Raw genomic sequence first — 19,678 nt, 5'->3', positions numbered from 1 at the left:
GAAGAGCAGGAGCAGGAGGTAAAGGGAAATGCAAGCAAATGCGTGAGAGGATTTGACAAGGAGAGATGATAGCTTTCCACTCTTTCGCTCCGGGATTTTGCGACGGTTGGTTGGGGGGACGGCCCTGCTGCTGGGACTACTACTGGGACTACTTACTGGGACTACTTACTGGGACTACTGGGGGGGAGGGGAGTCCCTTGGTTGGCAGGAGACTAGGATTTTTGGTTGAGTTCTATTCCTGATTAGGTATGGTCTTGCGTATTCACGTGACTTATATCATCTCTTGACACTCCATTCAGCCTCATTGAATTCCTGATACGGACCGATAAAGGCAGTGTTACTCCGTATTGTTGGTGTTCTACAGGTACGAGTGCATGTACAGATTACTTGACGATTGATAACATTTAGATGAGAGTGTTCGGACAGCAAAAAAAACAAAATAAAATAAAATCAGATATTCTAAGCCATGACATGGAATTATCCTCCTTCCTTTGTCAAATGCCATGTTGACTGCCCTGCTCGTACTGACTGTGTGTCGACGACCGTCCTGATTCCCTCATCAATACTGCCGCCGACTCCGGCGGTAAAAGGAGATGAAGAGTTACCAGGGGATAAAAAAAGGGATAAAAAAAAATCACTCCTAAATTATGGATCCCTCCTCTCACCGGCCTTGCATCCACCAGTCCCATTATTATCGCCTAATGCCTAGAACTCCTAGCACTTGGCACGCTGTACTACCGCTGTTGATAACCTCCGTAATCTGTAGTTGCCTCCGAATTTACCTCCGTCTTTCCTTCGCAGGGCTACGTATTTATTATCGCGACCCCCGTAACGTAAGTATTGACCCGGGATAGCTCGCAAGAGCCCCAGAGGTTATTCTTGTTATTATATGTCTATGCGATATTTTTTTCCTTCTGATTCCTTCTTCTACAAATATTACCCCGTACCTGTACTCGTACACCACTACCAATGTATCCTATATAGTTGTACCACCATTGGTCCCGGAACACAATGGCCCTTGAAGCATCATACATCATACATCGACAACAACACACACAACACACAGACTTGAATATGCACACAGAGTCCCCAATTGATAGTAAGATAAAACGCACCGCCAGTGATTAGCATCATGCAACCCAAAAACATGTATGAAAAAATATTACCACCCGTGAGAATCCTATACCCTAAAATGCGCCGAGCATTATTATGCAATACCAAACTGCGCAAATCCAAGCCACGCCTCAAACTACGTAGGAGCCGCTCATCGATTTGCTAAACCAGTTCCAGTCGGAAATCTTGTTTTGCTCTCTTCTCTCCTTCTTCTTATTTCCTCTTCCATTTCAGTCGTGTTGGAAGAGACCCGGATTGCTCCCCCGAAGAGGTGCTGTTGACGGACCTGCATCGGTCATCGTGACATCATTAGATGAAAGACCCCCATCGGAGAGGAAGCCTGGCCTCCCCGTCTCCAGAGGATGATAACCGAGCGGCATTGCGCTGAGGGGCCGCTTCGGTTTCTCCTCAATCACCCGCTGCTGGATGGGAGGTTGCTCGTACATGGATTCCGGCGAAGGAGTAAATGACCAAACCTAGAGAGAGGGGTAAGGTCAGCAATTTTATCAAAGAGTGGAAAAGGAAGCCCAACATCCAGCCAGTCTCGAGAGCCCTTCTAGCTCGCACGGAGCTTGTGTTGGGGGCAGGGATGGGGGGGTGGATGCAATCTTACCTCCATGACTGTACGCCCTTGCCTTAGAGCCAAAGCCACGCATTTCTCATCCTCAAAGGCAACCCTCCAGACCGCCTCCCCCTGAGCAAACAATTCACGGACGAGGTGGCCGGTCTTGAGGTCCCAGATCTTGACTCGGCCATCACTGCCGCCACTGACCACCCGTGTCTCGTCAAATTGCAAGCTCGTAACACTGTTATCGTGCGCAGCCAGCCTGTGGATGGGGCTCATCTTTTCCAGGGACCATACACGCACAGAACCGTCGGATCCGCCTGTCACGAGTGTGTCGCCACGCATCTGTAACTGCCCGACCAGAGATGTGTGTCCCTGAAGAATGGCCAGGCATTCTCTGTGGCATACAGCATTAGCATCCTTGTTCGGGTTCCTCAAGGGAGAAAGGGGTGAGGCCTTACCCAGAGACGGGGTCCCATATCCTGACGTTGGTGTCCAGACTTCCAGTCACGACACGCTTTCCATCGAAGGCAATGGCGTAAATCTGGCTGTAGTGACCCTGCAACGTCTGCAGGCAGCGTCCCTCCGAGATGCTCCAGACCTTGGCGAATGTGTCGTAACTACCGGAAACCACTATGTCGCCCTTGATCTCGAGACATCTAACGCTAGACTGATGACCGACGAGAACATTTCTGCAGAGGCCCGTCTGGATATCCCAGATACGGAGAGTTGTATCCCGGGATCCCGATATGGCCGTGTTCTTGTCTGCCATCTTCAAACACCGCACAGTTGACGTATGGCCACGTAGTGTGTGGAGACATGTCCTGGAAGGTGGGATGTCAGTATGACTGGTGGCCATTTCCAGAGTAGTGCAAATACACGTTGCAGTACACTGGAAGAGAGAGAGAGAGAATGAAGAGGAAAGAAGCTTACCCAGTCTCGAGGTCCCAGACACGTACGTCGCGGTCACACCCTCCACTGACCAGTGTATCGCCCCACGGAACCATGGCCCAGACGCCCATTATGTGCCCCTGTAGTGTGCGCAGCGGGTTACCCTCCATATCAAAGACGTGAATCTTGGCATTATCAAGAGCCAGTATGATGTACTGAGGGGTGAGGTGGAGACTGGTCACGACGCCACCCTCTTGTGTGATGTTCCGGGTTACACAATGACCGCCAGCTCTCCATGCAGCCTCCACCAGATACCGCTGCTTGAAGTGGGATTTGTACGATCTGAGCTTGGGGCGATTATGCCTCCAGTGGGGGACGGCGCCGTCGAAGCTCCTGGTACCCCCACTATTCGAAGCCAGAGGGAGAGAACCGGGGAAGCTGCTACTGGGGACCTCTGAATCGATACTCGTCAGGGGCTGGATAGCCGGCCGGGTCATGCCGCCAGAGTTTGCAGCCTCAACCTCGGACATCCTACGTCGGTAGTCGTGCTTCATGCATAGATTCTTCCAAGTCATGTCGTCAGCTAGGAGATCTCGCCACCTGCGCGAGACTTGTGATGACCGAGCCAGAACTTTCGGGTCATCAATAAAGGACAAGATCTGTTATAGAGGGAGTTAGAATGCCATCATCCATGGAACACAATGTTGATCGAGGGGCTGCTCTTCACTCACACGTAGGCATAGCTCATTGGGAAGACTTGTAAAGGGATCCTTTTTCAAGAGAGGGCTGACAAACTGGTGGACAAAGCTGAGCTGAGGGCTTGTACATAGGTTGAGGAGGTCGGCCAATATTCTCGTGCGTTGAGGGGCGGAACTGTTCTTAAAGTGTTGGCGGACCTTTGCGAGGAAGAAGTCTTCATCATCGGCGGCGTCACTCCAGTCCGGCTGGCAGTGTGATGGACCCGGAGAAGCGGCGGGGGTCGGCGGCGGAGGCGGAGAGCCGGTGACCTGCTGATCCAGATCGGCTGCAGGTGTCGACATGCTAGGGGTCGGGGGTCCCCTGAGATGCCGGGACTGTGACATTTTGTCCAGTCTAGGGTCGGCCACGGTTGGCGACATGTCGAGTGTCAGCTCGTCGCTGAGAGTACTCCCTCGCCTCTCGGAGAAGCCCATGGGTCGTTGTTGGCCTGCCATGGATTGCGAGCGGGAGCGACGGGTCCGTCGCCGGAGCAGATGTGCCGACTCAGCTGGGGGAAGCGACTCGCCAGGTCAGCGTCGAGAATACGCGAGGGTCTGCTCAGTATGGACCGATGCCGAGTCAATGAGGTTGAGGGAGAATGTCCAGTGTGTCGTGAAAAAAAAAAAAAAAAAAAAAAGAAAAAAAAAGCTGGAATGAGTTGAGCGAGAGTAGATGTTGGGACAGGTCAAGTCGACATATGGAAAGAGGCCAACTTTTTTTTTTTTGCTTGGCTAGGGATCCGAAAGGGGTATGCAAAGGTCGAAGGTAGTGGCGATGGGAAGCGAAGGGGGTGACGATGAGAAGGGCATTTGATATCAGACACACAGAGGCTCCAGTCGATATATTATTGAATTATTGAGGGCGAACGAAAAGGGTCTCGGGAAGCGGGTTCCAGCGAAGGGAGAGGGGGAGGGGGGGGGGGGGGGGGGGGGGGGGGGGGGGGGGGGGGGGGGGGGGGTGTGTGCGGCGCCAGGAGAGGGGGCAGGTTGAAAGTTTGGTGTTTCGTCGTAACCACGTGAGATGGGAGCACGCTCAAGGGAAAGCTCGAGTGGTGATGGTAGGCACAAATGACCACGTAGCGAGTTGCTGTCTAGATATTACCATCAGCAAGACGTGGGATATTCGGAGTCCGGAGGGAAGTTGGGAGTCCTTTGGTAGCGACGACGAAGACGGTTGGGAGACACGCTGACTATTGCAGTAACGACGGGACCGGTGGTGGAGTTTGATGCAAGCGCCAGTGCTGGTCTGGTCAATCAGCATCAACCGAGTCTCGGGCTTAGGCTCGGGAGTGTAGGAGGGAAAGGAACTAGACTTCAATAGGAAAGAGAGCTGTGCGCATGTTCGTCTCAAGGGGGAGGGCCTTTACCATATGCATCATCAATCGGGAGTTGTTTCGGGTGTCTCTTGGGCTGTTTGAACTGTTTGAGAGGGAAATATGTACAGCTCTGCTGACATCTTTCCCACCACATACTAGCCTACTCTACTAGTCAAGCAGCGCCTTCCCGATGCACAGGGCTCCACCACCATCAACAGGCAACTGGCAACTGTCGTCGACTGTCGAGGCTGAGTCAGCTGCCAAATAATAATAATACCGTTCAATTTGTTCAAACTTGGAGCGTTGAAATGACGCTTAGTTACCCTGCAATCTGCCTGCTGATTAACCTGATCGACATCGTATTCATCCGCCGGGGGAGATAGTGCGACGTACTCTGTGTTATGTTTTTGGCTTTGTTCTAAAAACAAGTGGCATCTGAGACGAGGGCAAGTGGTTGCGTGGGACATCAGTGTCTTGTCCAGTCAGAGTTATGGAAGGCGTACGAGTAGTATGTGATAATATTGGTATACTTTTACACTCCTTAACAATTGTAGCTCTAACTATTGCACTACAAGCGGTCTATGAGCAGAGTCTATCAGTATCAATACTAGCTGCGCAGTGGCATTACGTCGTAGGCGTTCGCTTCCCTGCTGAGTCATCCTACTATCCCATGCTATTTATTGATGGCATGGCTGGTATCAGATTTTCACGCATTGATGCACCACATACATGCAGTCGTACTCCTACAACTATGGTGCAGAGTACATGTAATACGTCAATATCAATTTGAATTGAGCATTGAACCTGTACTTGTAATATTACCATACTTTCGAGGTGAGTTTCAAGGCGAGGTGGGTGGGGGGGCGAACCCCTCGGGATAACAATCAATTACCAACGATGCATACTCGCACATACAGACACACAGACATAGACGCACATGCGTAGAGTGAGTGTATGATGGGATTTCGGTTATCCGCAACTGTGAGATGATGGCGCACAACCACATCACCGTTGGTCTGCCTTGGCTCTCGTTGGAAACATGAACTCGGGCAGGTTGATGGGCGTCGGGGGGCGGTGAGATATATCGTACCTGTATACTCACGTGCTGGTAATCTTGTACATGAACATGTCTGCTGCAACGCACGGTCATGTTCCGTGATGCACTTGTAGAGGCATTTTCCGTTGTTGCCAATGGCATGGCGTCAATTGTAGTTTAGTATCGGCCGTGGCTCGATTAGCAGCGCGCGGGGGAGAGGACGATAGGGATCAGCGCCAGGATTGGTACGAATACAGCTGGCTTCTTATTCATGTTAGCTGTTGGTGATCATTGGCAATATCCGGTGACGGAGGTGCAGCATGTTGCACGCCATCTACTGGGTACTGTACCTGTACTCGTAGGCAGTATCGTCATATCATCAAATTGGGATAGATGAGGCTACATGCGAATATGTGCGCAGACCAGATGAGGCAGGCATTATTTGCAAAGGTGCTACACACCTTGCCTTGGGAAAGAAAGAGGGGGAAAAACACGGTTTCGGCTTCCCGAGGGCGAAGGGAAAAGTTATCCTCCCCATTCCATTACTACCTGACTGCTAATACTACGAGGATCCTACTCTGACCTTCTCCGTAGAGACTAGCAATGCTAAGACAGAGACAGAGAGTTCAGAACTCCACATGATTAGACGAATCACGAGGCAAAGATTCTAGCTGACCCCCCAACCTGGAGAGGGAGGGGCGCCTGATGGCGATATCGGCAATTCGTCGGGCCTCGTTGGGGCAGCTTCTCCAGGCGCTGGACCCCTATTACCTAGCACTAGCTAGCACTGGCCTAGGACTGTTCAGCACACAGCCTCCACTGAGACCCGTACTCGGTGGTCCCGAAGGCACTGGAGGCCCCCTTGGCATTCCTAAAGCCTGGAGGCACCGAATCCTCGATGGCATCACTGTAGCGAAGCGTCGTAGGCCCTGCGACTTCCGGTATCGGTTGCTGCTATTCCAGTCCGCCACTCCCGGTGCCGGAGTTTGTCAAGGTCTGCACAAAAGACGTCGCCCCTTTGCCTTTTGATTTTAAAAGCTTGCAACCTCCTTGACCATTGGGACCTTTTGGTTTCTATTGATATTTTTCATTTTCGGAAAGACGACTATATTGACGACTTTCTTTCTTTTCCCTCCTCTCACCTCTTTCCCTCTGTTCCTTCTTCCTTTTTCTCTTTTCCCATAATTTTCCTACTCCATCTTTAATCCCCCCACACTACGATACCCCACGTCAACACACACACACACACACACAAGCTTCAGCCCTGTTGTGTTGCAATACCGTCGCCCACAATGCCGAGCGCCGTCTCAGCCCCCATGACCCTCTATGACAAGGTCCTACGTGACCATACTGTCGACGAAAAGGAGGATGGCACCATCCTGCTGTACATTGGTATGCTCTGTCGTCATATCAAGGTTTCTCCCTTGTCGTCCTCGCCGCTGACATTTGGCTGCTTACAGATCGCCACCTTGTTCACGAGGTCACATCTCCCGTATGTCGTCTAACAGTCCGAGTCGAACCCTTGCATACGAACCCGACATTCACTAACCCGTATACAGCAAGCCTTTGAGGGCCTAAAAAATGCTGGCCGCCGGGTTCGGAGACCTGACTGCACCCTGGCCACGTTCGATCACGTACGTCTCGCATCCATACGGAAAACCCTTCAAACCGTCAGCCCCCCCCCTTGACTAATGCCTCTCACATATATAGAACGTCCCTACGGCTCCCCGTACCAACTTCAAGGACATCTCTAGCTTCATCAAGGACAACGACTCGCGTACTCAGTGCGTCACCCTCGAGGAGAATGTCCGTGACTTCAACCTCACCTTCTTCGGCCTCACCGACAAGAGGCAGGGCATCGTCCACATCATTGGCCCCGAGCAGGGCTTCACCCTCCCCGGAACCACAGTCGTCTGCGGTGACAGTCACACGTCGACCCATGGCGCCTTTGGCTCCCTGGCCTTTGGTATTGGCACCAGCGAGGTCGAGCACGTTCTCGCCACACAGACGCTTATCTCCAAGCGCAGCAAAAACATGAAGGTCCAGGTCGACGGCGAGCTGGCCCCCGGTGTCAGCAGCAAGGATATCGTCCTCTACGTTATTGGACAGATTGGCACGGCCGGCGGTACTGGCTGCGTCATTGAGTTCTGCGGCTCCGCCATCCGCTCTCTCAGCATGGAGGCCCGCATGTCCATCTGCAACATGTCCATTGAGGGCGGTGCCCGCTCTGGCATGATTGCCCCCGACGACATCACCTTTGACTACCTCCGCGGCCGTCCCCTGGCCCCCGAGCCCGACAGCGACGAGTGGAAGCGTGCCATCAGGTACTGGTCCACCCTCAAGACCGACGAGGGCGCCAAGTTTGACAAGGAGATCTACCTCAACGCCAAGGACATCCCTCCCACCATCACTTGGGGCACCTCTCCCCAGGATGTCGTTCCCATCAACGGTGTCATCCCCGGCCCCGACGACTTCACCGATCCTGACCGCAAGAAAGCCTGTATCCGTGCTCTTGAATACATGGGTCTCACGGCCGGCACCCGCGTCGAGGACGTCCCCATTGACAAGGTCTTCATCGGCAGCTGCACAAACGCCCGTATTGAGGACCTGCGATCCGCAGCCAGGATCGTCAAGGGCAAGAAGATTGCCCCCAACGTCAAGCGTGCCATGATCGTCCCCGGCTCCGGCCTGGTCAAGGACATGGCCGAGAGCGAGGGTCTTGACAAGATCTTTGTGGATGCTGGATTCGAGTGGCGTGAGGCTGGCTGCTCGATGTGCCTGGGAATGTGAGTCAAGAGTGCATCATGCGCCAGAACGACCCTCAAGAAAACCATTATGCTGACAAATCCAACCACTCAGGAATCCTGATATTCTGGCTCCCCTGGAGCGTTGCGCGTCGACGTCGAACCGCAACTTCGAGGGTCGCCAGGGTGCTGGCAGCAGGACCCACCTGATGTCGCCAGTCATGGCCGCTGCCTGCGCCATTGTCGGCAAGCTGGCTGATGTTCGCAAGGTCGCCGAAGGTGACTCGGCGTCGCCAGTTAAGGCTGCGGTGCCTCAGATCTCGGTGATTGAGGAGGCTGCCATGGAGGAGATGGCCTCGGATGAGGATCTGGACCGCATGATGGACGCCCCGGAGGACGAGTATCAGAACGACGTCGCCAAGACGGGAGCCCCCTCGTCGTCGGCCGGCATGGCCAAGTTCACGCAGCTCAAGGGTATCGCTGCCCCCATGGAGCGCGCCAACGTTGACACGGACGCCATCATCCCCAAGCAGTTCCTCAAGACTATCAAGCGATCCGGTCTGGGCTCTGCCCTCTTCTACCAGTGGCGGTATGACGAGTCGGGCAAGGAGAACCCCGACTTTGTTCTAAACCAGGAGCCCTACCGGTCCTCCAAGATCCTGGTGGTGACAGGCCCCAACTTTGGCTGCGGCTCGAGTCGTGAGCACGCCCCCTGGGCCCTCCTCGACTTTGGCATCCGTTGCATCATCGCCCCCTCGTTCGCCGACATTCACGAGACGAACCTGTACAAGAACGGTATGCTGCCCATAAAGCTGGGACCGGAGCCCCTGGAGCGTGTGGCCGAGGAGGCCCGCGCCGGACGCGAGATCGAGGTCGACCTGGAGGCCCAGGTGGTGCGCGCCGCCGACGGCTCGCAACTAGCGGCCTTTGACGTCGAGCCCTTCAAGAGGCACTGCCTGATCAACGGCCTCGACGACATTGGCCTGACGGCTCAGCTCGAGGGCAAGATTCGTTCGTTTGAGAAACGCCGCACCCGCATCACCCCCTGGCTTGACGGGTCGGGCTACCTCAAGCGTACAGGCCCCGTCAAGATCGCGGCTGTGCCCGTGCCGAAAACAAATAGGGGCGAGGTCAAGAGCGACCCATTGCAATGGTAACATTGCTGCTATTGTTATTGCTGTCGTTTCTGTTTTGCTCATTTTGAAAAACATGTTGCTCAAATGTTCTCCATATATCATCACCCCTGGCATGGGGCAAAAAGTTAAAACCAAGAAATTCTTCCCAGGACCTGAAAAAAACAATTCAAAGAAAGTTTACTACGATCACATCGCCCGTTGTCTATTTCCGTCTCATTCTCCTGGTGCCTTGCATGCTGCGTTTATTCCATGATTATAATCATGAATAGGGACCCCTGACGCCACTCAACTCATTCCCACCCCCATGGGTCATGGTTCGGTGAGAATGTGAATGTTAGTTAATATCACCATGAAAAGAAGCAGGTAGAAGAGAAGAAAGCACATTTCCCAAGTGTTACAAACCATGCTAGATTTTATTCGCCTCCATTCTTTCTCGCCCACTCGTACTACCACTCATTTCCTTGGATCTATTTTTGTCATGATCCGGAAATAGCATCAAAATGTCGATGTAGGTAACACACAGTCACACACAGTAATACCCCCAGGAAATCTCTTGATATCCAATATCTCTTGTGCGTGTACGACTGAACTCACGTTGTCCCACTCTAGATTAACATCTCTTGAATGATACTAACGGGGAAGACTTTGAAAGAGAAAATGAGAGATCAAGGCAATGTTTGGCTCATACTATTGATAGGATGTCCTGGTCCATCTGCTCTTACTACCTACCCTCTTCCTGTCCCCCCCCCCCCCCCCCCCCCCAGCGGGAACTCGTTCTGTTTCTTTTTTTTTGGAATCTGTCATGATGTAGTTTGTGCAACGCAAGCTCAATGTATAGAGGTAACTGAACTGGTATAGCTTACGCAGAAGGTTGGTTTACACCTTGGGGATCATGGGATCTATACGTGTAAACCCCCCTGGGAATCATGGCGTGGTTTAATTATAGATACTATTGGTTGCCGAAATAGGCACTTTCTAGAGGGAAGAAGAAGACTTCATTTCTGTTCCTGTATCAGAGCATTGTGACGGAGTGGGGAGGAGCAAAAATAGAAGTCTTGTCATCCCCGTGGTACCATCATCAGCACCAACACCACCGTCATGGACAAGAATGGGGCATTCATATATCGGGACACCTCTCCTGTCTTATGAAGAGGCCCTGAGGCATGGGCTCAGGATTTACCAGACAAGAAGAACACAATGTATGACGAAGGGATCAAATGGACACCTCCGGACGCCCGCAGTCTTCCCCCTCACTTCATCCCACCCCTCCGTCAGGCATCAGCCATCCTCGCCCGTCAATCCCAGCATGTGACCCTCGTCGTCCTCCGCCGGGACTACCAGATAATGCCGCAGGAACAGGTCTCCAAGTCTCCATTATCAATACTGGAGAGGCTGACGCGGCCCAGGTCGACGACCAAGCCCAGGGACGCCGGCACATACGGCATCCGCCTCATGCACCTCACGGGTCTACAGCCCATCGAGTCTGAAAGGCTTCATGACGCCCTCATCAAAGTCCAACGTGAGCACGACATGTCGTGAGCCAGCCATTTCCCTCTCTACTCTGAGTGTGGCATAGTACTCACCTTTGAAAAAAAAAAACAAGCGGCTGGCTATGCCTCCCCAAGAGACCTCAGGCATACGGCCCCCCCAACGACGTCATGTACAGCTCTATAGCGCAGTACGACACGCTCTTCTCGTCTGAGGGACTCACTCTGCTCGCCCTGGATGGGATGTATAGCGTCAAGGCCGCGCTGGCGTCCTACTCGCGGACCAGGTCACCTTTGCGCATGGAGGACGCCGTCGACGAGCTGCACCGTCTCTCGGACCGAGGCAAGGACAAGGTTGCCAGGGATGACCTGCTTGAGGCGTACGGCTGGCTCGGCGTGCCGTCGTCGGCCGTGGACGACCTGGACCGCAACTATAAGAGGGAGTACGGCGTGAGTGTCATGTCCATGCCGGGTACCGGGTACACCTCCTCAACCTGCCAGGGTAGAAGCCGGAGCGGCCCCCTACCTGCCGAGGGACAGGATGGCGGCAGCAAGACGGCGACTCGGCACAGCGAGCCCATCGTCGTGGGAGCCGGCACGCCTGCAAAACCGGCACTCAAGCTGCGTACCAGCTTCGGTAACAGCCCGGATTCTACTGCCAGGGCTGCCGGGGGGGAAGACGACGAACCACCGGATTCGGTGGCCTTGGCCATACAGCCGTCGTACCCCTTTTCCATCGACGACGTTCTCTCAGCTGATGCGTTGACCCCTGCGCCGGCGCTTGCGACACCGGGTGGCCACGATACGCTCTCCCCGACTACGAGGGGCGAATGGAGAATTCTCATGGTGGACGATGCCTTCAAGAGTGGAAAGACGGCTCCGGTGGAGGCCTGGTGACCTCTTCTTCTTTGCGTTTAGTTTGGCTCCCTGGAATCTTACAACGATCGTTTCTCTTTCATAGTATATGGTGGTACTCACGGGTCAAAAACCCCCCTATTCGATTGATTCATTATTACATCCACATGTGTTGTGCTCAGCCTACCACCCGTATTTACTCGATGCCTCCTTGCGATTCGACTTGCCCTTGGCAAAGCTATCCTCCAGAGCCTCCCGCTGGTTCTGCACATTCTGCACAAGCTGTCGCAAGTTGTGCTTGCCGCTGCCCTGTATGGCCCTTACAGGGTTGTGGATCTGCTGCTCGCCTGTCGCGCGGATCTCCTCGTTGTGCCTGTACTCAGTGTCCATGTTGAAGTTGATGACCCTCTTGGCCGCCTGCACGTCGCCGCCGCTGCGCCCAAACAGCTGCCGTCTCTCAGCTGCCGACAGGTTGAGGTCGTTGGCTATGCTGTCCAGGGACTCGCCGCCCGGAGTGGGTGCAGGGCCCGACTCTGCGCTGCCGCCTCCGTATTGCTGCTGTGTGTAGTCGAAACCCTCCAGGGGCTGCTGGTGCGAGGCTTCTTGCTGTTGTTGCTGTGTTACAAAGAGCGGCTCATACATGCTGGACGACGGCGTCTCTGATGGCTCTTCGGTGTGCATCGAGAAGAGGGGAATTTTCTTGGGTGGTGGAGGTGCGGCCGCCACGGCCGATGCGGAAGGTTCTGTGATAGATGCTGTTACCGAAGACGACGGCGACGGAGCTGTTGCTGCCAAGGCCGATGATGGGGCTGTCGTCTTGGGCGCCTTCTTCTTGTTCCTCGATACGGACAGCGGTTTGAACATCATGGGCTTCCCAACGAGCTTGACCTGGTCGGCTGGCTTCTGCTCCTCCGGCACCGACGGCTCAGCCTGCTTCGGAGGCGGCGCAGAGCCCCCTTGCGGTTCACCAACATCATCGCCGGCATCCCTGTTAAATCCTGGAGCCGCGCTCGTCTGCAGGTTGATACCTGGGCGCGGTTTACCCGCGGAGGGGCCAGCAGCAGCAGGCTTCTTGCCGGCATTCTTGGGCGGCGGGAGGAACGAGTTGAACCCGGAGAAGCGACCGCCCTCCGAGGCGCCAGTCCGAGCTCGCTTGGTAGGTGGTTCGTCGGATTTTGAGGCTGTCTCCTGCGGTAGGTTGACAACAATCTTGCCTGGCCTGGATCGGTCGACGACTTTCTGGAAGGGCTTCTTGGATGGTGGTGCCGCGGCGGTGACGGCGGGTGGTGCCTTGGCGACTGGGGTCTGCTGAGGCGATTCTGACTCGGATTCGGATTCTGAATAGTCGACGAGACCCATGATTACGACGGAGCTCTTCCCGGGGAGTTTGATGGTGAAGGGATAAATTTTTTTACGAAAAATAGGTGATGGTTTGCATGAATTGTGACGTCGGGCGGCGAAGCTGCAGCATGCCAGCCAAAAAAAAAAGGAAATACGTACCCCCCCTGTACGTTTATCAGATCAGCAAGCAGCACTGGCGCTGGCTGTTACCCCACAGTCTCCCTCATACAACTCCGATCAACGGTCTGTCACTCCCATCGCATCTCTTTCCTATCATGTGCGGTGGTGTCATAGTGTGCATGTAGCATTTTTGGGAACAGACATACGAGCAGTGGGATTTGATCATCCTGTATTCACATTTCCACCATGTCTGTCATCCAGGTTGAGGAGTACGTTTCCCCAAACCCCTCTTATTTTTCGAGAGTCCGCAGGCTGACGTTGCTACTCCCAGGCTCGTTTCATACCAGCTTCGCACGAGCTACCTCGACGAGATTGCCGACGGCGTGGGCGAGCGCCTCCTAACAGTTAACGAGGGCTACGTCAATTCGCCGGCCTTCAAAGCCGCCGGCTGGCGCCCCGATTCGTCGCACGCGAAGCGCACGCACTCGCCCCCGATTCCGACGGCCATTGCGTCAGAATACTTCCAGGCACCGCGCCGGCTGGGTTTCACGCTCGAGGAAGGAGACGAGGATGGAGATGGGGCGGGAATGCTGACGGGTGGCGGTGCCGATACCATCGGCCCGGGCACGGCAGCTACGAAGCGCCGCAGGCGGCGCGAGCAGATGGAGGAGGAGGACGATAGCAGCGATCTCAGCGACGAGAGCGAGGACGAGTCGGACCAGCGGGCGGTGCAGCAGATCAAGTTTGCCAAGATGCCTGTGCGGCACAGGGCAGGGTCGTCTCCGATACAGTCGTCGGCCATCAACGCGAGGCAACAGCCAACGGCGCCCTCGCCCCGTTCGCGTCGACGCGGATCCCACTCGGCCATGGGGGCGGTCAAGAATCGCCCGCGTAGAGACACGGTCACCAGCAGCGAGATATCATCCGACAACGAGATGGACAGCCTGCAGCAACAGCGCCAGAATGACGCGGCGACGAGGATATTGTCTGGCGTGCGGAGAGGTTCAAGGCTCGAGGATAGGATCCAGGAGGAGGAGCCCCTACAAGGCATCAAGAGGGCCGACACATCGCTGCTGCCCGAGGAGGAGGAGGAGGAGGAAGAAGACGACGACGACGAGGACTCGGACGAAGGGTCTGACATGTCGGGCGACTATGTGGGTAGCATCGACTCGGCGTCCATCCTGGACGTGGCGGACACGCCGGTCAACACGTCGCCTACGCGGCAGGTTGTCGGGACGCCGCCCAAGAACTACATGCGGCAGTCGACGATCCGCAAGTCGCAGCTGCCGCTCAAGCACCTGCCGCTGGAGGCCCTGCCACCGCCGCGGCCGATGAGCACGATCCGGCCGATGAGCGTCATGCAGCCCAAGAGCCTGTTGTCGGCGGCCCTCAAGGCGAGGGAGAACAAGCCGTCGATACCATTCCAGAAATTTGCCCACCTGAGCGGACAGGGCACGCGCGGGTCCATCGCCGTGCGCGTCTACCCGGCCTTCTCAGACGACCCTGGCAAGTCGTTTGAGGTGCTCATCCGGCCGCGCGTGCAGGATGGCCAGAATGTCGAGCGCGTCGTCACCGTGGTCGACCTCATCGGTCTCAGTCTCTACCGCTATAACGAGGAGAAGAGGGACCCTTCCTTGCGGCCCGAGAGGCTCAACGTCAACTGGTGGACGCTCAGGATGGTCGAAGAGGGCGGCGAGGTGGACGACGATTTCCCACCGTTTGAGAGGACGAAGCCGCTGTCTTCGTTCACCACGGTCAACAACGCCAACATGAGGGGCGGCGGTAGGATGCGGTCTAATTCTACGGCCTACGACGAATTTGCCCTCGTGGAGGCGTCGGCGGACGAGTTCGAGGAGAACAAGCAGGTCACGCCGGAAGAGGATGAGGAGGAGCAGCAGCAGCAGGGCAGCAAGGAGGACGAGCAGAGCGCACAGCAACTGAAGGCGCAAACGCCAGCAACGGCGTCGGCGGCACCGACAACGGCAGCTCCGGTAGACGGGGAGGGCGGTGCGGGGGGAAACTCGATGACGGTGCCGTCGGACCGGCCACGGATGAACCCAATCCTCACGACGACGTACCGACCCAACACGCCGCTGGCCGACAAGCCGGCCATGCCACCAACGACGGTGAACACGATGCGGGGCCAGCAGAAGCTCCTGCGGATCCACATGATGCTGTCCGACACAGCACCAGGCCAGACGGTGACGGTGGACGTGACGACGGACACGTACCTGGCCGAGGTGCTAGAGGTGGTATGCAGCAAGCGGCAGCTGGACAAGGGCAACCACGTGCTCAAGCTCCCCGGTTCGGGTGCGGTCGTCATGATCGACCGGCCCGTGTCGTCGATCGGCAACGTGTCGGACTTGGAACTGTACAGGCGGCGGTTCGCGACGGACGGACCGCTGACCATGACGGGCTCGCCGAGCAGCACGTCGCCCAAGGTAGCGGCCATGGCCGGCGGCGGCGGCAGCGTCAACGCAGGCGTCATCGGCAGCAGCAGCGTCCCCGGAGCCATAGGCGGCAGCGGCATGGGCGGCGACGGAAGCGGTGGGGGCGGGGGCGGGGGCGGGGGCGGCAGCATCGGCGGCCAGCCGCACCGTAAGGTCAGGAAGGGTCAGATGCTGGGCCCGCACCCGCTCGCGCGAGAGATTGCCAAGCAGGACGAGCTGGGCAATGCCAACTACAAAAAGTACACGGTGTGGCGGAAGCAGCCGATGCGCATCGTCGGGCTGAGCGAGAGGATCCTGGTCATCGACGGCGAGTATATCCATATCGTGCCTGCCTCAGGGGGAAGGGCCCTCGTCGAGGGTGGCGGGAAGACGACGACGGTACACTTTAGCAATGTCATTGGATGTAAAGTGCCGAGAAAGCATCCTACGAACGTCAAAGTATGTCTCGACCCCCCTCATGCCATCCCTGGCATCTCTTCCTCCTCCTCCTCCTCCTCTCCTCCTCCTTCTTCTTCATGTCTTCCGTTGCTCAGCATGGGATACGGGCTGAAATGACATCGCTAACGCAGAGTACAGTTGGTGGTATACAAAGCTACGGAGAGTAAGCGGTATGATTTCGAGACGAGAGGTGCGGGGGAGGCGGCAGAGATTGTGCAGGCTCTCAAGACGGGGATATCGCCGTATAGAGAGGTGTAGGGGTCTAGATCTCATACCCCGCACATGATGCTCGGATGACCCATTCGCGTCTCGGCTCGATGACGACCTGAGGCTCTGTCCTGTTTCTAAACTCGGGAGAGGCACAAGACAACTGCCAGGATGGTGGCGGGATGAGACGGATCGGGGTACCAGCAGGTGAAGCAGTGAAGGAACAATCCACCATGTTCCTGTCCTAATCTTGGTCACATGCGGTAACCTGTCTAAGCACAAGCTGTCTTATGACGTGTACACATACAGTCTACAGAGCATCGATGCTAATAACAACAAAGCCGTAGTTTAATAATAGAAATCCTTACCGCAGTATGCATCAAGTACATACCGATACAGGTACACCGCCATGATGAGGGGGGGGGGGGCTCGGGCTCGGCACTAATGCATGAGTAAGTAGTGCGTGTACCCGTACATCTGTAAGGCTAAGTTCCAAGACTCGATCTGTACGGAGTAAGCATCTCCAACGAGTCTCACAAGAAGAAGAAAAATATAGTTCCTATAGTATTATTGCTCGTGTGCTGTTCTAGACCGGTAGAACCATGTGGATGAATATTATGTATTCCAATGTGTTGACATACTATTCTGCAGTAACGAGTACGAGACTGTAGGCTGTACAGATTACAGACTACGTGTACGAGTAATACGTGTACGGAGCGTTGACGGGTGTGGCTTGGCATGGTGGCTGAGGGTGGCTGACTATTCTCCCCCCCTCCCCCCCCCCTTCCCCCCTGGGCCCGTCTGGATTACGTCATTTTAGTGTCAGATGGGATAAGTCGAGGTCAGGTGATTGCTTTCTTCTGGGGTAAAGCTCCTAGACACCTTGTACGGGATACAGTGATCATCAATTACGGGATAGGGTCTGATGGAGATGCTGCAGCTTTTTACCTCTCGATGGTAATAATACCAGCCCATGGTAGGAATATATTTCGGCTCTCGGGTATCTTCCCCTGCCCTCGCTTCCACAAAGTATCATCACAGCGCTCTACGGGAACGGGTCTCTGGACGAGAGGATTCTGCGTACTCCGTACTCTGTACGGATTCCTCGTACACATACATGTACGAGTAATAATCCTTAGTTCTTTACCAGCCCCTCCTCCCCGGTCGCCGTCATTTCAACCCAAAACACCTTGGTCAGGGACAGAAATATTACCTATGTACCATCGACAGGTTATGAGCTAGTCTACTCGTAGACAGGCAGTGCACATGTATTCGCGCGTGCATCATGCTGTTCAAGTCAATGCAAAAAGAGAAGAAAAGGAAGAAGAAGAAAAAAAAAAGGGTTTCATATGTACGACTGTTTGGTTTCAGCGACAGTCACATACAAACCCCCCCCCTCCCCCGAGTCAAGCAGGAGTCAAGCAGCGCTGCTGTGCTCTGTGGCTGGGGCCGTGCCGCGGCTCTGATACATGATGCATCTATCGGCAGCTCCGCCCGTCTCTTGCCAAGAGACTTATTTCTCTACGCGACTACGGGGCTTATGAGGGGCATCTTCAGCTTGTTCGGGAACTCTTATTTTATCTGGGTTTAATTTTTTCTAGGCTTCGTGGTTACGGAGTAGTACCTGTGCTATTCTCTCCGTCACCGATACATGTATGTACCTAGACATTGCCAATGTACTGGATCCTACAGAACGACAGTCTACCCGTACAGCTCTTAGGCCGTAGTATCCCGTATTATACCGTGAATCGTACATTACAGTACAGATTACTTGTACATGTATCACTCCGTATACTAGGCTGGCTAAATCATCCTGACTAGCACGGATTGGGGCAGAATTGGGGCAGAATTGATCAGCGATCACCACCGGCGAGAATGCAGGGATCCATAGCTCTGTACGGAGTATTACGGAGTACGGAGTACGGAGTACAGATTAACCTGTACACGTTATTATGTTGTTGATCGTGACCGTCTCTTCGCGTACGGTGACATGGTCCCCTCCTCTCTCAGCCTCTCACGAGTCACTGCACAGCCTTGACAAGGGGGTAGACACACACGGTCAATGCATGTTTTATTAATTTTAAAGAAAAAAAAAAAAGAAGAAAAGGAAAAAAAAAAAAAAAAACAGCTAGACTCTACACGTACTCGTACTTGTACTAGTGTTCCTCGACGCTCGTCATTACTATTTACTCACAGTTTCCCTCATTGTATTTGAATTGTTTATAATACGGAGACACATCCCCATCCTCATCTCGTTTTAGAATCACCTCCTCCCCCTTCCCTCTCTCTCTATCCAACCATACGATACATCATCTTCCAATCCAAACATCAACAACTAAACATATACACACACAAATACATCCAACATGAAGTTCTCTCCTCTTGTTATTGCCGGCCTCATCGCCCTGGTCCAGGTATGTGCTCAGTCCAAGGAGGAGGAGAAGAGGAGAAGAGCCAGACGAGACATGCTGACCAACCCTCAAACCAGGCCGACGTCATCGACGACGTCCAGTCCGCAGGCGACGACATCAAGTCAGCAGGTTCCGACGCAAGCGACAGCGTCAAGTCGGCCGGCAGCGCCATCGGCGACGCCTGGGACTCCATCACCTCCGTCCCCGGCAACATCGGCAGCGAGGTCGCCGGCGTCTTCTCCACCTTCACCGGCGACTACGCGAGCAAGTACTCCGACATTGCCGCCTCGGTCACGAGCAAGTACGACTCGTACATCGCCAAGGCGAGCTCCTACGCCGCCACCGCCACCGGCAGCGCTGCCGAGTCCGCCTCGTCCGCCCTCGCCGCCGCCGAGAGCTCGCGCGACGCGGCCATCAGCTCTGCCAGCGCCGCCGCCGCCTCTGCCTCGAGCAGCGTCAACGGCGACGACAACAACAACGACGACGGTGACAGTGCCGGTGTCGTGCCTGCCGTTAGCGTCGCTCTGCTGGGTCTGGCTGGTGGCCTGGCCATGTTTGCCAACCTGTAATGGTCATTCTTCTCCCTTAGCGGCAACAAAGCACCGTTTCTTGCCATCACTGTTTCTTTGTATATATATATACCTTTTTTTTTTTTTTTACGATTCAAGAAAGATGAAATACCCTTCATATATTTCACCTTCCCCGTGCCTTGCCTTGCCTTGCCTTGCCTTGCCTTGCCTTGCCTTGCCTTGTCTTGCCTTGCCTTGCCTACTCCGCCTAACTCCTGCTCCATGCGATGAATCGAAAATTAACTGAGAAGAAAAAAGAGAG

At 54.9% G+C, this 19,678-nt stretch overlaps 7 protein-coding genes across 7 annotated transcripts; 5 read left to right on the top strand and 2 right to left on the bottom strand.

The window, feature by feature from the left end:
- Positions 1 to 1,343: 1,343 nt before the first annotated feature.
- GMORB2_6783 (F-box and WD-40 domain protein CDC4) lies at positions 1,344 to 3,762 on the bottom strand (the record flags this gene model as incomplete). The annotated part of the gene is made up of 5 exons (XM_035468751.1): positions 1,344 to 1,589; positions 1,727 to 2,075; positions 2,140 to 2,502; positions 2,612 to 3,228; positions 3,301 to 3,762. The coding sequence occupies 5 exons, from the start codon at positions 3,760 to 3,762 to the stop codon at positions 1,344 to 1,346; spliced, it is 2,037 nt and encodes a 678-aa protein (XP_035321885.1).
- A 3,188-nt stretch (positions 3,763 to 6,950) lies between these two features.
- On the top strand, positions 6,951 to 9,559 carry GMORB2_6782 (3-isopropylmalate dehydratase; the record flags this gene model as incomplete). The annotated part of the gene is made up of 5 exons (XM_035468750.1): positions 6,951 to 7,050; positions 7,119 to 7,150; positions 7,218 to 7,292; positions 7,369 to 8,444; positions 8,518 to 9,559. The coding sequence occupies 5 exons, from the start codon at positions 6,951 to 6,953 to the stop codon at positions 9,557 to 9,559; spliced, it is 2,325 nt and encodes a 774-aa protein (XP_035321884.1).
- Positions 9,560 to 10,735: 1,176 nt separating this feature from the next.
- On the top strand, positions 10,736 to 11,077 carry GMORB2_6781 (uncharacterized protein; the record flags this gene model as incomplete). Its single annotated transcript, XM_035468749.1, has 1 exon — positions 10,736 to 11,077. The coding sequence occupies one exon, from the start codon at positions 10,736 to 10,738 to the stop codon at positions 11,075 to 11,077; it is 342 nt and encodes a 113-aa protein (XP_035321883.1).
- A 119-nt stretch (positions 11,078 to 11,196) lies between these two features.
- On the top strand, positions 11,197 to 11,922 carry GMORB2_6780 (uncharacterized protein; the record flags this gene model as incomplete). The annotated part of the gene is made up of 1 exon (XM_035468748.1): positions 11,197 to 11,922. One exon carries the CDS (start codon positions 11,197 to 11,199, stop codon positions 11,920 to 11,922), a length of 726 nt encoding a protein of 241 aa, XP_035321882.1.
- Positions 11,923 to 12,063: 141 nt separating this feature from the next.
- On the bottom strand, positions 12,064 to 13,239 carry GMORB2_6779 (Pfam:PRCC Cterm; the record flags this gene model as incomplete). Its single annotated transcript, XM_035468747.1, has 1 exon — positions 12,064 to 13,239. One exon carries the CDS (start codon positions 13,237 to 13,239, stop codon positions 12,064 to 12,066), a length of 1,176 nt encoding a protein of 391 aa, XP_035321881.1.
- Positions 13,240 to 13,587: 348 nt separating this feature from the next.
- GMORB2_6778 (uncharacterized protein) lies at positions 13,588 to 16,487 on the top strand (the record flags this gene model as incomplete). The annotated part of the gene is made up of 3 exons (XM_035468746.1): positions 13,588 to 13,610; positions 13,673 to 16,229; positions 16,368 to 16,487. The coding sequence occupies 3 exons, from the start codon at positions 13,588 to 13,590 to the stop codon at positions 16,485 to 16,487; spliced, it is 2,700 nt and encodes an 899-aa protein (XP_035321880.1).
- A 2,315-nt stretch (positions 16,488 to 18,802) lies between these two features.
- On the top strand, positions 18,803 to 19,416 carry GMORB2_6777 (uncharacterized protein; the record flags this gene model as incomplete). Its single annotated transcript, XM_035468745.1, has 2 exons — positions 18,803 to 18,850; positions 18,925 to 19,416. The coding sequence occupies 2 exons, from the start codon at positions 18,803 to 18,805 to the stop codon at positions 19,414 to 19,416; spliced, it is 540 nt and encodes a 179-aa protein (XP_035321879.1).
- Between the last annotated feature and the right edge of the window lie 262 nt (positions 19,417 to 19,678).

Source organism: Geosmithia morbida (genome assembly GCF_012550715.1).
Source record: "Geosmithia morbida isolate 1262 chromosome Unknown scaffold_6, whole genome shotgun sequence".
NCBI classification, from domain to species: domain Eukaryota; kingdom Fungi; phylum Ascomycota; class Sordariomycetes; order Hypocreales; family Bionectriaceae; genus Geosmithia; species Geosmithia morbida.
This window is presented reverse-complemented; position numbering and strand designations above follow the sequence as displayed.